The sequence below is a fragment of the Megascapheus bottae genome, chromosome 6 (genome assembly GCF_031878675.1).
Source record: "Megascapheus bottae isolate mThoBot1 chromosome 6, mThoBot2.hap1, whole genome shotgun sequence".
NCBI classification, from domain to species: Eukaryota; Metazoa; Chordata; class Mammalia; order Rodentia; family Geomyidae; genus Megascapheus; species Megascapheus bottae.
In genome coordinates this window covers 55,494,496-55,511,966 of record NC_143514.1, presented here as the reverse complement: position 1 = coordinate 55,511,966, position 17,471 = coordinate 55,494,496, and the positions used below count along the sequence as shown (strand labels likewise).

The 17,471-nt window shown below is 46.0% G+C and overlaps 1 protein-coding gene and 1 long non-coding RNA gene across 8 annotated transcripts in view; one reads left to right on the top strand and one right to left on the bottom strand.

Annotated features, from left to right (window-relative positions):
* The window catches only part of Kif2c (kinesin family member 2C), a 27,936-nt gene extending 15,824 nt beyond the window's left edge, over window positions 1-12,112 (top strand). For all 6 annotated transcript variants that reach the window (XM_090334987.1, XM_090334990.1, XM_090334988.1 and 3 more), the window contains 12 exons: window positions 50-212; window positions 3,521-3,611; window positions 3,844-3,907; window positions 3,982-4,073; window positions 6,053-6,195; window positions 6,768-6,972; window positions 7,063-7,173; window positions 8,331-8,398; window positions 8,703-8,805; window positions 8,907-9,020; window positions 11,785-11,908; window positions 11,995-12,112. In XM_090334987.1, coding sequence (XP_090191113.1) covers window positions 50-212; window positions 3,521-3,611; window positions 3,844-3,907; window positions 3,982-4,073; window positions 6,053-6,195; window positions 6,768-6,972; window positions 7,063-7,173; window positions 8,331-8,398; window positions 8,703-8,805; window positions 8,907-9,020; window positions 11,785-11,908; window positions 11,995-12,077 — 1,361 coding nt within the window. In that variant the 3' untranslated portion in view covers window positions 12,078-12,112. The remainder of the gene's footprint in view (window positions 1-49; window positions 213-3,520; window positions 3,612-3,843; window positions 3,908-3,981; window positions 4,074-6,052; window positions 6,196-6,767; window positions 6,973-7,062; window positions 7,174-8,330; window positions 8,399-8,702; window positions 8,806-8,906; window positions 9,021-11,784; window positions 11,909-11,994) is intronic.
* On the bottom strand, window positions 6,449-17,471 carry LOC150061942 (uncharacterized). 2 transcript variants are annotated; one of them, XR_016535967.1, is made up of 4 exons: window positions 17,428-17,471; window positions 12,647-12,717; window positions 12,248-12,344; window positions 6,449-7,012 (listed from the first exon to the last, which is right to left on the bottom strand). It is a non-coding gene; the product is annotated as an uncharacterized LOC150061942 (long non-coding RNA). The 2 variants fall into 2 exon arrangements; XR_016535966.1 differs by lacking the exon at window positions 6,449-7,012 and having other exon boundaries at window positions 12,178-12,344.

Below are 17,471 nucleotides of genomic sequence, written 5' to 3'. Positions count from 1 at the left end.
AGGTCTCCTGTGTCCAGGGAGCATCCCCTGAAGTTCTCTCCCTCTGCAGAACTGGCCAAGAAAGAAATCGATGTGATTTCTGTTCCTAGCAAGTGCCTCCTCCTGGTGCATGAACCCAAATTAAAAGTGGACTTAACAAAGTATCTAGAGAACCAGGCATTCTGTTTTGACTTTGCGTTTGACGAAACAGCCTCCAATGAAGTTGTCTACAGGTTAGTCTGTTTCTTATTTGATTGATTCATTGAGTGACTGACAGACTTATTGATTGTACCGAGTTGGAATTTAGGTCCTTGTGCTTGCTGGCGGTTAGTATAACACAGAGCCAAACCTTCTGCCTATTTTTCACTGGTTATTTTTAGGATAACATCTTGTTTCCTGCTTGGGCCAGGAGCTCAAGCCACCTGGTCCATTCCCACTAACTTTCTACCCAAGCTGGCATTAAATCATAACCCTTTCATTTTCAACTTCCTAAATAGCTATAGGATTTTAGGCATGAGCCACCAGCACCTGGCTTCTTAGCCATTGTGTGTGTGTGTATGTGTGTGTGTGTGTAGTATAGTACATATAGTATATATGTACATACATAGTATATTGTATATATAGCATATTATATATATAGTATGTGTGTATACATAATATTCTTATAAAGGTGATGTACAGAGGGGTTACAGTTACATAAGTTAGATAATGAGTATCTTTCTTTCTTCCTTTCTTTCTTTCTTTCTGGCTAGACCTGGGGCTTGAACTTAGGGCCTGAGCACTGTCCTTAAGTTTTCTCAATGCTAGCCCTCTACCACTTGAGCCACAACAGCACTTCTGGCTTTTACTATGTATGTGGTACTGAGGAATCGAACCCAAGTCTTTGTGCATGCTAGCAAGCACTCTACCAATAGGCCAAACTCCCAGCCCCTACATTTCTTTTTGAACAGTCACCTCTTCCCCTGCTCTCTCCAGTTTACTCCCTCCCATCCCCACCCACAAGGTGTGTAATACATTTTCAGCATAGTGTCTGGAGGTATATTACTGCCCATTTGTTCACCCTTTGTCCCACCCTTTCTGTGCCGTCTTCATCTTCCCCAAAACAGATAAGCTTACAAACAAGACAAAAAGTACAGAAAACAAAACAAAAAAACCCTCATTTCCATTTCTTGGAGTTCATTTTGATAAATAATATTTTATATGATCATTTTCACATGATTATATTCACATAACTTTTGAGCCTTTGATTTGTGGGACTGGTTCTTGCTCAAAAAGTCCCTTGCACTTGGTTTAGCACAAAGTGCCCTTCAACTTTCCTGCCTGAGCTTCCCAGGTGCTGGAATTACTGACTTCTAGGTGTTTTTGTATTTTCTTTTCCTCCCACACAATTTTTTTTTAAATTTGTGGTACCAATGGCTCACATTTGTAATCTTACCTACTCAGGAGGCTGAGATCTGAGGATTGTGGTTTAAAGACAGTTGTGAAGAAAAGTCTTGAAAGACTCCTATCTACAACTAGACACCTAAAATAAAAAGCTAGACTTGGAGGCATGACTCAAGTGGTAGAATGCTATCCATGAGCAAAAAATCTCAGTGAAAATGTGAGGCCCTGAGTTCAAGCCCTAGTAGCAACACACACCAAAAACCAAAATGATAGGTGGGGTAACTCATGCCTACAATCCTAACACACAAGAAGCCAAGATAGGAAGATAGAGAAAGTTCATGACCCAGCCATGTCTACTTATTGAAACCCTGTGTCAAACAGAAAAATGTGACAGAGACTCTTATTTAGCACATAAAGCATAAAATATTCCCTGGGTGCTGCTGTAGGCTGTCTGTCAAGCTCAGATTTCTTGTTGCTGGTGGTGGTGGTGGTTTTGCCAGTCCTGGGGCTTGAACTCGGGTCCTGAGCATTGTCCTTGGGCTTTTTCAAGACTATAACTCTACCACTTGATCCACAGCACTACTTCCGGCTTTTGTTGTTGGTGGTGGTGATGGTGGTCGTGGTCGTGGTCGTGGGGCTTGTACTCTAGGCCTGGGTGTTTGTCCCTAAGCTCTTCAGCTGAAGGCGACTGCCCTCCCCCTGGGTCTGGGCGTTGTCCTTCAGCTGTTCAACTCAGGACTACTGTCCTACCCCTTGAGCCACATCACCACTTCTGGTTTTCTAGTTGTTGATTGGAGATAAGAGTTTTACTGTCTTTAGTGCCCAGGCTGGCTTTGAACAGTGATCCTCAGATCTCAATCTCCTATGTAGCTAGGATTACAGGTGTGAGCCACCGTGCCCAGCTTCACTTCCAGCTTTTTTTTCTTTTTTCTTTTTTTTTTTTTTGTGGGTTGTGGGGCTTGTACTAGGCCTGGGCACTTCTCTGAGCTCTTCAGCTCAGGGCTACCGCCCTACCCCTGGGCTTGAGCACTGTTCCTAAGCTCTTTAGCTCTAGGCTACCACTTTCCCCTTGAGCCAAACCCCACTTCTCTTTTCTAGAGGTTAATTGGAGATAAGCTCTCAGGTCCTTTTTTTGCCCTGGCTGACTTTGAACCTTGATCCTCAGATCTCAGCTTCCTGAGTAGGATTACAGGCATGAGCTACTGCACCCAGCCTCCAGTTTTTTCTATGACTGTGGTACCAAGGAATCAAACCCAGGTCTTTGTGCATGTTAGGCAAGCACCACTAGGCCAAACTCACATCCCCCAAGCTGAGGTTTTCAACTTCTATCTCCAGTGTCAAAAGAGAATCTGGACATTTAGAATGTGAATATCAGTCTGTTTTGGCAGATTACAACCCCCAGCCCCCTCACCCCATTGAGCTAGTAATTTAGATTAGTTAGTTGGGATCAAGATGAAGATGGACTACTAAGGCAGGTGAGCAGAGTGCTATACATAGAAGGTTTGGAGGACCTCAGGGATTTTGCATTAGAAACAGATACAGTTGGCCCTCTATATTCTTGAACTATATAGCTGTGTATTTAGCTAGCCACAGATCAAAAAAAGATTGGTTCTGTATTGAACATGTGCATTTTGACTCAGCATAACTGTCTTGCACTTACATTTTATTAAGCATTACCAATCTAGAAATTATGCAAAGAGGGGGAGGGTGTCATATACCAAATTACATATAAGGATTTTGAAGTACTTGCTAGCCTATGTGATCCCTCAATTCTATTACTATCAAAATTAAAATTAAAGGATAAGAGTAATGGGTTTGCAAATTTGCTCAATATCTGTTTAAGGAGTTCCTGGAAACATTCCCATTAGCCTTGGAGAGCTCTTTGGAGGTTGTAGCAGGGGAACATGGCTACTAATCTACCCTTGACCAAAGAATAGTTTCTATTGGGGGAGATGATCCGCTTCCCCCAGGCATGCAGCTTTGGGAAGGATGCACATAGAGCCATAAGGGAAGAGGGAAGGGATACCCACCTAGCTAGCCAGATCAGCCAAATCCACCCTGGTGGTAGTGGGGAGCCCTCATATTCCCAGTGCCTCTTAGATCCCACAGATTATTGACTGTTCAAATGCCTTCCCCTCTCCGCTATCCTTTCCCCTAGGTTCACAGCAAGGCCACTGGTACAGACGATTTTTGAAGGGGGAAAAGCAACTTGTTTTGCATATGGACAGACAGGAAGTGGCAAGACACATGTGAGTATTCAAGTCTGCAGAGAGGTAGCATAATACTAGACTCCTAAAAATGAAGAGAATGTCTTGTAGAAAGTCCTCTCAGTGCAGATGCCCCACCACCAGACACTCTCACTATACCGGGTATCAGCAGTTTCAGTCTCCTGGCTTTCATGTGGCCCACTTTAGCAATACAGCCAGTGGTGCTCTGGCCCAGAGCAAGTTTAATCATAGTTGTCTACTTTTCCTTTTGTAGACTATGGGTGGAGACCTGTCTGGTAAAGCACAGAATGCATCCAAAGGGATCTATGCAATGGCCTGTGAGTAATATGTTTTGTCTCAATTGGGATTGGGTGCAGAAAGGTATGTTATTTATCCAGGCTCTCTTCCTCAGCCCGGGATGTCTTCCTCCTGAAGAAACAGTCCCGTTACCGGAACCTGGGCCTGGAAGTCTATGTGACATTCTTTGAGATCTACAATGGGAAGGTAATAGTTAGGGAGTACCTATCTGTGCTGAGGGAGCTCCTGATTTTCCAAAACAAAGTTGGCTAGAAGCCAAATAACTTACTAGCTGTAGGTTAGATTTGAGCTACTCAGCCCAGGTTTATGTAAGGAGGTGAAAATCTGATAGTGAGATGGCACCAAAGCTGAATAAGAGCATCAGACATCTGAGGATCGCAATTCGAAACCAGTCTGGCCAGGAAAGTCCATGAAACTTTTTTTTTTTGGTCCTGAGGTTGAAGTTGGAGCCTGGCTGCTGTCCCTGGGCTTTTGTAGTTAAAGCGAATGCTCTACCACTTTGAGCCACAGCTCCACTTCTATTTTTCAGGTGGCTAATTTGAGATAGGGGCCAAACAGACTTTCCTTCCCAAGTTGATCCTCAGATCTTAGCTTCCTAAGTAGCTAGGATTATGGGCATGAGCCACCAACACCTGGCCCATGATATTCTCATCTCCATTAACCACCAGAAAACAAGAGGTACAGCTGTGGCTCAGAATGGAAGAGCAAAAAAGCTCAGGGACAGTAGCCAGGCCTCAAGTTCAAGCCCATGACTGACCAAAACAAAAAAAGAATAGGCATATCCTCAGGCTCCCTCTCAGATGAAAGGTTTGCTGTGTATGCTCTGCTCTCCTTTAATATACCTCCCTCATAATCTTTCTCCTCAGTTTTATACATTCTCATTCACACACTCACTAATATATACATGTATGTATACTTTTTTTATGGGGCTTGAACTCATCCTGGATACTGTCCCTGAACTCTTCAGTTCAAGGCTGCCAACCTAACCCTGGGCCTAGACATTGTCCCTGAGCTCTTCAGCTCAAGGTTACCCCCCTACCCTTGAACCAAGCCCTACTTCCCTTTTTCTACTGGTTAATTGGAGATAAGAGTCTCAGGTCCTTTTGTGCCCAGGCTGGCTTTGAACCTTGATGCTCAGATCAAGGATCTCTTTGTGGTCTATACACTTTATAGGATTGCCTTCCCTAGCAAAGAGCATAGATTATAAAAGTAGCTAATATTTTTTACTGACAGGCTAGTATCTACTAAGCACTGTACTGTGTGCCTGTGGCATGTTCGTGTGTACACATACATGTGTGATGTGTGCCTGTCCTAGGCCTTGAACTCAGAGCCTGGGCACTGTCCCTGAGCTTTGTATCAGTACTGAGTTTGAACTGAGAGGGTGTTTTGTTTTGTTTTGTTTTGAGTGGGGGGGTCGTTGCTTGGATTCAGGGCCTCTCTCTCACTTGTTCAAATTGGCACACTTTACCACTTGAACCACATGTCCATTACCAGCTTTTTGCTGCATAACTGGGAATAAGAATCTCACAGATTTGTCTGCCTGAGCTGGCTTTGAAACTGGATCCTCATATCTCAGTCTCCTGAGTAGTTAGAATTACAGGTAGGAATTACAAATAGGAAACAGAATAGTATGGTTCAGTAACTTGCTTAGCTCTGGCAACTAGTAAAGTAGCAGATCCACGGGGATGGGGGGAAGGAAATGGGGACAAAAACATGAGAGGGGGTATCAATGTGTGAGAAGTAATGAATATAACTGTAACCCCACTATACATTAGCCCAACAATAAAAATAACCAAAAAATAATTTTTAAAAAGTAGCAGATCCAGGCCGGGAGTTTGGCCTAGTGGTTAAAGTGCTTGCCTAGCATGCACGAAGACCCGGGTTCAATTCCTTGGTACCACATATATAGAAAAAGCCTGAAGTGGTGCTGAGGCTCAAGTGGTAGAGCTCTAGCCTTGAGAAAGTCCAAGGACAGTGTTCAGACTCTGAGCTCAAGCCCAGGACTGGGGGGGGGGGGAAAAAGTAGCAGATCCAAACTGAACTGAGATAAACTGGTCAGATTCCAAGTATAGTGTACTCTACTAGCCTAATATCTGGAGAATGGAGGAGCTGGACGGGGTACCTTGCACTCATACCCTTAAGTTTTTGCTCTCTGCCTTGCACAGCTGTTTGATCTGCTCAACAAAAAAGCCAAGTTACGTGTGCTGGAGGATGGCAAGCAACAGGTGCAGGTGGTGGGGCTGCAGGAGTACCTGGTTAACTCCGCCGATGATGTCATCAAGATGATCAACGTGGGCAGTGCCTGCAGGTCAGAATTCTAACAGAGAAGGGGCTATCACCTAATGGCTGGTTTTAGCCTTACTCATGCCATTTGTTTCTTATAGTGCTGCTTTCTGCCAGCTTGGTAAAGACTGGTAGGGTTTCTGCTTTCTGGGCTCTCAGTGGGACAGATAACCCAAAGCAGAGGCTTCTCAACCAAATCAAAGCAACCCAACTCTAACCAGGGCAGGCTTTATTCATAGACATGCTTCTCTGCATGTATAGGACTGTCCTTGCCCCTTTCTTGTGGATGTTGAGCTTCCTGACTGGATAGAAGGAATGGGGCAATAGCTCCTTTGTACAGAAGTAGAGACATACTGGTGTGGTATATTGGGGTGACAGGCAACTATGGAGGTCCAGGGTGGGGCTACCCTCTTCAAGGCCTTCAAGTGTTCTCAGATAGTTTATATGTGCCCCAGAGCAGATACGGCTCATCCTTCTGCAGTTCTGCCTAAGGCCTACTGATTTGACTTCCTAGGATATTATGATTTCCAAAGTTGGAGATTGGTGATCCCAGAAGGTTATAACTTTTCTTTGCCTCCCCCCTCACTTTTGCCACAGGACCTCTGGGCAAACATTTGCCAACTCCAACTCTTCTCGCTCACACGCCTGCTTCCAGATTCTTCTTCGAGTCAAAGGGAAATTGTATGGCAAGTTTTCTTTGGTGGATTTGGCAGGAAACGAACGAGGGGCAGATACTTCCAGTGCTGACCGGCAAACTCGCATGGAGGGTGCAGAAATCAACAAAAGTCTTCTGGCCCTGAAGGTAGCAGAGGCCCGAGCTAGTGGTAGTGCCTGGAGGGCAGCTGGGAAGGCAGGGAAAGACGGGTCTTTAATTGTTCCTGCTGCTTCACAGGAATGTATCAGGGCTCTAGGACAGAACAAGGCTCACACCCCATTCCGAGAGAGCAAACTGACACAGGTGCTCAGAGACTCCTTTATCGGGGAGAATTCAAGGACTTGCATGGTGAGTAGTCACTTTGGTACGGAGGAGATACTTAGTTCTGTCCCTGGAGAGCAGGCTCAGTCCTGGCTGCCTACAATTCCAGCCTGTTTACTGGACTTCTAACCTCCTTTACTGCTGGATCCTCCACCTTACCTCCCCAAGCAAGGAGGAAAGAACCTGCTCTTTGTCAGGTACTGGTGGCTCCTGCCTGTAATCTAACTACTGAAGAGGCTGAGATCTCAGGATTGCAATTTGAAGCCAGCCCAAGCAGGAAAGTGCCTGAGACTGGTTTTTGTTTTGTTTTGTTTTGGTCAATTGTGGGGCTTGAACTCTGGGCCTGGGCACTGTCCCTGAGCTCTTCAGCTCAAGGTTACCACCCTTACCCCTTGAGCTAAAGCGCCACTTCCATTTTTTTGGCAGGTTAATTGGAGAAAAAGAGTCTCAACAGTCTTTCATGCAGTGCCAGGCTGGCTTTGAACCATGATCCTCAGATCATGAAGAAAAAAGCTGGGGGGGGGGTATTTCTTTTTTCTATTGGGCGCCAGTGGTTCATGTCTTTAATGCACTATTTACTCAGGAAGCTGAGATCTGATTATTGTGGTTCAAAGCCAACCTGGGCAGGAAAGTCCATGAGTCTCACCTCCAATGAACTACCAAAATGCTGGAAGTGGAACTGTAGCTCAAGTGGTAGAGCACTAACTTTGAGCAAAAGAAGTTCCAGGGCAGCCCCAAGGCCCTGAGTTCAAGCCCCAGACCAGACCAAAAAAGAAAAACAGTTGCTTTTTTTGTTTTTTTGTCAGTCATGGAGCTTGAACTCTGGGCCCAGGCTCTGTCCCTGAGCTCTTCAGAGCAAGGCTATCACCCTTCCCTTTGAGCCACAGTGCCACTTCTGGTTTTCTGGTGGTTAATTGGAGATAAGACTTTAGTGCCTGGACTGGCTTTGAACCACGATCCTCAAATCTCAGCCTCCTGAGTAGCTAGGATTACAGGTGTGAGCCACCTCACTCTGCCTTTTTTGTTTTAGTTTGCATTGCTTCTTAGGCAAGTTGCCTGGTACAACATGGGTGCCTAATGCGTCCTCCTCCTACTTTACCAGTGTCATCAGCAGCCACTCCAGGAGCAGGCTGACTGCCATCTCCACCTGTGAATCACAGCTTCTATTTCTTCCCTCTTTGCAGATTGCCATGATCTCCCCAGGCATAAGCTCCTGTGAATATACTTTAAACACACTACGATATGCAGACAGGTACCTCTAGCCTGAAGGGGTAGGGAATGGAATGGCAGTGATGGGAGAAGAGGGTGGGATACACTATATACTCCCTGTGATTCGGTGACTGTTTAAGTCATGGAAGTTCAGCTTGTGGAGCTAGACCTTTCCCAGCTCCATTTAGCGTTGTATGAGGGTTTTGTCCAGTTCATTTTCCCATGCCCAGTGGCAAAGCTACTGCTTCTTAACCTTGGATCTCAAGCCTTTTAACTTGTATGGCATTGTACTCCATGCTGAGTGCCGAGGGGGCTATTGTGAGATCCAAAACTTCCTATTTCCTCAGAGTCAAGGAGCTAAGCCCCCACAGTGGGCCCAGTGGAGAGCAGCCAATTCAAATGGAAACAGAAGAGATGGAAACCAACTCTAGGGCTCTGATCTCAAGCAGTGTAAGAGGGCTGCAGGGAAGGGAGGGAAGATGAAAATGTGGTCTCTGAGGTAGGAACCACACCATGTAGTCTATATTGTTGTCTTTTTTTGGACCCCTCAGTTCTCCAAAGAAGAAGATGAGCTGTCTTCCCAGATGTCCAGCTTTAATGAAGCCATGACTCAGATCAGGGAGCTGGAGGAGAGAGCCATGGAAGAGCTCAAGGAGATTATACAGGTAGGGGTTGGCTCTGCCAGGGAGGCATTGCATGTCCATACTGGTAACCCCTGCAAGTATTCAGCACCATTACTGGACATAACCTGAGCTTTGCTCCCATGAGTCTTCAGGTTGGGATGGTAAGAGGCAGTGCCCTACACTAGCATTCCTTATTCTCTACCCGTTGGTCTAGTCTAGCTGTTCTTCTAGGGCAACTAGTGATCACATCATCTGGCATAACTATGCCTTTCTGTGTCCTCCAGGCTAGAGCTGCTAAGCCTCCTCTTGCTCCCTTTACTGAAAATGTGAAAATTCAGAGAACTTGGCTTTTTTATTCATTGTATATTCCAACTCTTTTTTTTTTTTTTTTTTTTTTTTTTTTTTGGCCCCTTTCTCTTTCTGGCCCCGCTCGCTCCGGCCCTGCTCGCTCCGGCCCTGCTCGCTCGGGCCCCGCTTGCTCCGGCCCGGCTAGGCCCTCTTTCTAGCTCAGGCCCCGCTCGCTCCAGCCCCGCTTGCTTCCGCCCGGCTCGCTCCAGCTTGCTCTTGGCCCCGCTCGCTCCGGCCCGGCCCTGCTCCTGGCTTGCTCTGGCCCCGCTCGCTCCGGCCCGGCCAGCTCTCGCTTGCTCCTGGCTCTGCTCGCTCTGGCCCCTTCTCGCTCTGGCCCCGCTCGCTCCGGCCTCGCTGGCTCTGGCTCGGCTCGCTCCCGCACGCTCCGGTCCCGCTCGCTCCGGCCACCACTCGGTTGGGCTCTGTTCACTTCAGCTCAGCTCGCTTCTTTTTCGCTCTCTGTCGCCGTCGCAGTCTTGTCTCTGCCACTTTTCCGGCTTGGTTGTGTCTCGTCTCTGCCACTTCCGGCTTGGTTGTGTATGTGGGATACTAAGGAATCGAACCCGGGTCTTTGTGCATGCTAGTCAAGCACTTTAACCGCTAGGCCAAACTCCCGGGCCTATATTCCAACTCTTATGCTACAATTATGGGCCTAAACCAGCAGTTATAGGTAGTATACTCTTAAGTAGACTTGAGGTCAATCCTGTCCCTTCTGGATCAGGATTTAGTTTCCTGTGAAAGTCAGCCTCAGTGGGCCTCAATTTTTTCATCCCTAAATTGGGGGAGATAGAATGATGTGTTTGATGATTAAATGGTAGGACTTGGGTAAGTGGGAGGTGCTACTTCTGCTATTAAGGAACGATAAATACCTCCTATCATAGTGGCATTCTGGGGATTACAGAGCAGAAAGGAAGAATTTGTAGCACTTGTGATGCGGGGCTGTGATGGCTAAGTGCTTAGGCATGTCCTCACCTACCTGGACTGTTTAGGATACTGAGGTTTAAAGGATATGGCACTTGTAGGACAAATGCAAGATGCACTGTGGTCCAAGCAATGGTTTGAAGAGATAATATAAAGGAGGATCACTGGACTGGACAGATCAGCAGGGCCCTGAAGCTAACAGGCTTATATATAGTTTGTACCAAAATCTTGGACATTATGAAGACAGTGGAAGGCTTTGAAGGGATTTAGCAAAGTAGTGACATGGTTTGTTGTATCAGTCTCTTGCAAGTACTCAACCACTGAGCTGAATCCCCACCCTTCATTATTTTATTTATTATTTATCAAAGTCCTGGGACTTTGAACTCTGGGTCTAGGCACTGTCCTTGAGCTTTTGCTCAAGGCAAATGCTCTACCTTTTGAGCCACAGCACCATTTCTGACTTTTTGAGTCAGTCTTTCAGTTTCCTGGCCAGACTGGCTTTGAACTATAATCCTCAGATATCAGTCTCCTGAGTATCTAGGATTATAGACATGACCCACTAGCACCTGGCTCTGCCCTTTATTTTCAAGATAAAGTCTCACTATATTTAGTCCAGTCTAGCCTTGACTCACAAGCCTGTAGCCTCAATCTTTCAAGTGATTACAGGCATGTGCCACCATACCTGGTTCCTATTGGATTTTGCATAAATGTATGACTGAGGGCACATTGGCAGTGTGTTGTTTTGCATGTGAGAGGCCCTAGATTCATTCATTCCCCATTACTGAAGAGATGGGGAATAAGGGAAAGGAAAAAAGAGGAGGGGCCAAGAATGTGGCCTAGTGGTAGTGTACTCACCTAGCATATGCACAAAGCCCTGGGTTCCATTCCCTGGAACCATGTATGGGGGGGGAGGGGCAGAAGTGATGCTGTGGCTCAAGTGACAGAGGACTAGCCTTGAGCAAATAGTGTCCAAGGACAGTGTCCAGGCCCTAAGATCATGCCCCAGGACTGGCAATAAATAAATAAAAAGTAGTAGAGTGATATAACCTTGAGTGAAAATGCTAAGAGACTTGAACCAGTACTGGTTTGTGTGTGGGTGCAGGATACACACAGGGTATGTCACTGTGGCCACAGTATAGAGTCCAGCTTAGGAGCTTGGGAGATAGAAGCACTTAGGAATTGGGAAGAGTTCAAGATACATGATAGCACATAGACCAGGCCATGTCCATGGTCTTGAGATTTGAGTGAGGGCATGAGATTCAAAAACCATTTAAGGAGTAGAATTGGCAGGATTTTGTGAGACTGGAAGTTGTTATTCCACCTTTTGGTTTGGGCAGCAGGAGCAGTGATGGAGTTACGGTAAGTCTGGGTAGGAGAAGGATGAGTGCCAGTTGAGCTATTCCCAGGGGAGGGAGGTTAGGAGGAAAGGCATAGGGCATGAACAGAGGAATGGCCTCTTGCATAGCTAGCAACATTGTGGGCAGTTGGTGCAGGGATAATGTGATGAAGTATTTTGGTTGTTACCCCCTTGTTCTAGCAAGGACCAGGCTGGCTTGAGCTCTCCGAGATGACAGAACAACCAGATTACGACTTGGAGACTTTTGTGAACAAAGCAGAATCTGCTCTGGCCCAGCAAGCCAAGCACTTCTCAGCTCTGCAAGGTAGGTGTGGCTGCATGTGTGCACTGTGTGGGTAGGTGCCTCCGAGTACTCACACACACCCATGCATCACTTCTGATTCATTCCAGATGTTATCAAGGCCTTGCGGCTAGCCATGCAGCTGGAAGAGCAAGCTAGCAAACAAATAAGCAGCAAGAAATGGCCCCTGTGATCACCTCAAATAAAGATGTTTGGTTTCACATGGAAGGTCTTGAGCAGGAACACATTTTGGTAAATACCAAGGGTAAACATTGGGCCTAGGGCAGCTGGGAAAGGGACACAACTTTCCTTTCCTTCCATTTGGAGCAGGAGGAAAGAGCTTTTAGGTAAGCCATATGTTACCCTTTTCTCTCCATCAAGAAGGGTGTGCTGACTGGATAGCATTTTCTCTGAGAGTGGACTAAGCTGCTTCTGGAGGCTCCCCACTGTTGTCTTGGCTCTGAAAAAGAGGAGGAACTTTTATCCCATCTTTTAGCTATCTTCTACATGCTTGGATAAAGCAGTTGTATGTTTTATACTTTTTAAACTGTTTCTGAGACCTTTTCCTTTGTTTTTGAAGTCCAAGATGCTTTATGTATTTGTATACTTTTAACAATAAAGAAAAAAAATTATCCCTTTGAGTGATGAGTGTAATGAGCTTGGGATATATCTGAGCCTTTTGAGACCGAGCACACTGCTGTGACTTGGGCTTCTTGCTAGTACTTACTCTGGGTTCTTCTTGGAGGCCAGATCCATACTTACCTTCAATGACAGGTTGAAGACCCAGCCTCTGACTTCTCAGCAGTACTGGAGCTTGTGAATCTAGGTCCTCCCTAGGGATAGGAAGTACAGTTACAGTCTCTCCATTCCATACAGTCTACTTAGGGCAAATTAAAAAGACTAGGAACTGCTAGGTCCCACTGAAAGAAATGACTTCTTCCCTTGGCTCTCTCCCCCTGCACCTTTAAATCCCTGCTCAGCACCTGTAACCCTGGCAACTGGCATGCCTGGGGGCAGTGGGAGGTCCCCACTGAGGTATTTCCCCATCCTCTGAGATCACATCCACTTCCACTGTGGCTACACCCCTCTCCCTATATAATCTCTCACTTCCCGCCCTAAGCAGCAGGAGTCTGCTCTTTCCTCATGCAATAAACCCTCTTCTGAACTGCATGGAGTTTCCTTTTGGCAGACCTTACAGGAACCACCACCAAGAAAACAACTTGGCTTGATGGAGCAACAAGGATCTGAAAGGCAACAACCAATTTGATACTGAAAAATGAATTGTGTGCTAGATGGAATAAAAGACTTAAGTTTAAGGCATGGGAAGGCTTAGATTCTATGTCCTGGAGTGTGCATTAACCAAATGGAAATGAAGGTTATGTCCCTAAATAAAGGGAAAAAGATTTCGAGACCCAATCTCAAAAAAAAAAAAAAAAAAAAAAAATGGCCTTGGGGAATACCTCAATTAGTAACATACTTGCCTATCAAACACAAAGCCCTATTCATTTCCCAGTAGTGAAGGGGGAAAAAATGGTTTTAGGCTGGGAGTGTGGCCTAGCAGTAGAGTGATTTCTCGGCACCCATGAAGCCCTGGGTTTGATTCTTTGGTACCACATACACAGAAAAAAAATCGGAAGTGGTCCTGTGGCTCAAGTGGTAGAGCTGTGAGCACCAAGAGGCTCAGGGACAGTTCAAGCCCCAGGACTGGACAAAAAAAAAAGATTGTATTTTGTTTGTTTTCTTCGTCGGTCATAGGGCTTGAACTCTGGGCCTGGGCACTGTCCCTGAGCTCTTCAGTTCAAGCCTACTCCTCTGCCATTTTTCTTTTTTTGGCAGTCCTGGGCCTTGAACTCAAGCCCTGTCCTTGGACTTTCTCAAGGCTAAAGCTTTACCACTTGAGAAAGTCCAAGGACAGTGCGCAGGCCCTGAGCTCAAGCCCAGGACTGGCCAAAAAAAAAAAACGATCTGTGAATCAAGATCCAAAGCCAACCTGGGCAAGGAAGAGTCCTTGACACTTTTTTTTGGGTGGGTCATGGGGCTTGAATTCTGGGCTTGGGTGCTGTCCCTGAGCTCTTCAGCTCAAGGCTATTGTCCTTCCCCTGGGCCTGGGTGTTGGCACTGAGCTTTTCAGCTCAAGCCTACCCTCCTACCCCTTGAGCCACAGCCCCATTTTCCATTTTCTAGTGATTAACTAGAGATAAGAGTCTCAGTCTTTAGTGTGCTGGCTACCTTTGAACCGAGATCCTCAAATCTCAGCCTTCCACGTATCCTTGACACTCTTACCACCAGAAAACCAGAAGTGGCCCTGTGATTCAAAGTAGTAGAGCACTGACTGAGCAAAAGAGTTCAGGGGCAGTGTCTAGGCCCTAGGTCCAACAAAAATTAACTTTTCACAGATATTTGCAGGAATTTTTGTTGTTGTTGTTGTTGTTTTACCAGTCCTGGGGCTTGAACTCAGGGCCTAGGCACTGTCCCTGAGCTTCTTTTGCTTAAGGCTACCACTCTACTTGAGCCATAGCACCACTTGTGGCATTTTCTGTTTATGTGGTTCTGAGGAATCTAACCCAAGGCTTCAAGCATGCCAGACAAGCCCTGTACCACAAAGCTATGTTCTCAGCCCTGCTGAAAAAATTTCTTTGCCCAGTTGGGCACAGTGGCTCACACCTGTAATCCTAGCTACTCAGGAGGCTGAGATCTGAGGATTGAGGTTTAAAGCCAACCCGGAACTAAAGGGCACTAAAGACTGAGAGATTCATCTCCAATTAACTACTAGAAATGAGAAGTCATGCTGTGGCTCAAGGGGTAGGGCACTAGCCTTAAGGGGGAGAGCTCAGGGACAGTGCCCAGGCCCAGAGTTCAATCCCCACGACTGACCAAAAAAAAAAAAAATATATATATATATATATGTATATGTATATGTATGTATTTCTTTGCCCAAAAGTATTCTCATCAAGTGCCCTTACCAATGTAAGTTGTTTGACCTTTACCCATTATTGAATAAATATCCCTCTAGTCTTGAAGACTAGATCTTGAAACCAGGCATGGTGGCTCATGCCTGTAATCCTAGCTACTCAGGAGGCTGAGATCTGAGGATCAAGGTTCAAAAGGACCTGAGACTCCTCTCCAATTAACCTCCAGAAAACAGGAAGTAGGGCTTGGCTCCATAGTAGAGCTATAGCCTTGAGTTGAAGAGCTCAGGGACAACCCCTAGGCCCAGGGGTAGGGTGGTAGCCTTGAGCTGAAGAATTCAGGGATAGTGACCAGGCCAAGTTCAAGCCCTATGACCCACAAAAAAAAAAAAATGGCTTACACCCATAAGCCTATAATCCTATATAGGCTGAACATTGAAATCTGAGGATTGAAGCTAGCTCAAATAAACAAATCTACTAGATCTTATCTAAACAACAAAAAAGCTACATTTGCCTTGAGCAAAAAAAGCCAAGCAAAAGCACAAAGCCCTGAGTTCAAGCCCCAATACCAGCACTAAAAAGAACAGAGAACAAAGGATGGGAGAAAAAGAGCGAATGAGAGGAGAAAGAAAAGCAGTGGGACAGTGGCCCCAGCCTGTATTCTTAAGTATTTGGGAGAGTCATTTTGGAAGAACTGCTGAAAATAGTGCTGTGGTTCAAGTATTAGAGCACGAGTCTTGAGCACAAAGAGGCTTAGGGACAGCACCCAGGCCCTGAGGTCAAGTCCGAATACTGGCAAAATGCCCTAAGCATTTCATGGCTGAGAATGTGACTTAGTGATAGAGTGCTTGCCTAGCATATTTGAAGCCCTAGGTCCAGTTCCTCAGTACCACATAAACAAAAAAAGCTGGAACGGGTACAGTACTAGCCTCGAATAAAAGAAGCTCAGGTATAGTTCCTAGGCCCTGAGTTCAAACCCCACAATTGGCTAAAAAGGTGGGGGGAGATTGGGAGAATTCTTTTTTTTTTTTTGGTTATGGAGCTTGAACTCTGAGCCTGGGTGCTGTCCCTTTCTTCAGCTCAAGACTACCCCTTAAGCCACAAGGCCACTTCAAGTTTTCTTTTGATTAATTGGAGATAAGTCTCATGAACTTTAGTGCCCAGACTAGCTTTGAACCTCCATCCTCTGATAGAGGTCTCCTGAGGCACAGGAGTAGAGCTTGGGAGAACTTTTACTTGAACCACAGCACCATTTCAGGCTTTTTTTTTTTTTTTTTTTTTTTTTTTTTGCCAGTCCTGGGCTTAAATTCAAGGCTAGAGGTCTACCACTTGAACCTCAACACCACTTCCAGCTTTTTTCTATATATGTGGTACAGAGAAATTGAACCCGAGCCTTCGTGCATATTAGGCAAGCACTCTACCACTAGGAAAATTACCAGCCTTTGAGAGAACTTTTGTTTGAAGACATTCTTGAAAAGTTCAGAATGAATCCATCTTAACCAATAACAAGTTAGGTATGGAGTAAATAAGGGGATCACAATCCAGACCTGAACTAGGAAAAAGACCCTATTTGGGAAATAAGAAAAGCAGAAAGGGATGGAGGTGTGGCTAAAGATGCAGAATACAAGCCCAAGACCAAAGCCCAGTTCTAACACCACCCAGAAAAATACATAAAAAAGAAAAAGGGAAAGAAACTGGATTGTTTCAAAAACTTAGCTATTGGGTGACTTTATTGCAAGTTTCATCCTCCCAGGGAAATCACTTAGGCATGCCAGGTAAGCCATCCACCATTTAAGTTATACACTTTGTTCCTGCATTTTGAATTTTAGTCTGCTGTGTTGGGTCTTTAGTGCAGGAGCTTAGTGCAAAATAATGGCTCTTGACAGCTTTTTAGTGTGTGTCATACTAAAGAACTTAAGAGCCTGGCATGTCCTTGAGCTTTGTGCTCATGACTACAGCTCTACCACTTGAGCCACAGCTCCATTTCTGCATTTGTAGTGCTTAATTGAAGGCAAGAGTCTCACTGAGCCGGTGCCTGTGGCTCCCGCCTGTATTCCTATCTACTCAGAAGGATGAGATCCCAGGACCTGTTTAAAGGCAGCTCTAGCAAGTTAGTCCCTAAGACTAACCACCAGAAAAACAGAAGTGGTCTGCTGGGCACTGGTGGCTCACGCCTATAATCCTAGCTACTCAGGAGGCTGAGATCTGAGAATCATGGTTCAGAGCCAGCCTGGGCACCAAAACGTCTGAGAGACAGACTCGTATCTCCAATTAACAATTAGAAAACTGGAAGTGGCGCTGTGGCTCCAAGGGGAGAGCTCTAGCCTTGGGCGAAAAAGCTCAGGGATAGTGCCCAAGCCCTACCAAAAGAAACAACAACAAAAGTTCCAAGAGTTGTTTGGCTGGCATCCAACCACTTGGACCAAGTCTCCAGCCTGGCATTTTGCTGGTCATTACAGAGAAGCACTTTTCTGCCCTAACTGGCTTCAAACCTCAAACCTCCAGCCTCCTGAGTAGAACTAAGCTCCCCAAGGCCTGAGACTCAGCTTGAGAGGCGGGCGCCCAGGATTCTTGGCAGAGTCTGCGGAGGCCTTTAGACCCTCGGCAGCCCCAGGACCGCTGAAACTGTTTCACCCAATCCCATTCTGCCGCTCAGCAGCTCCACCTCCCGTTCATCG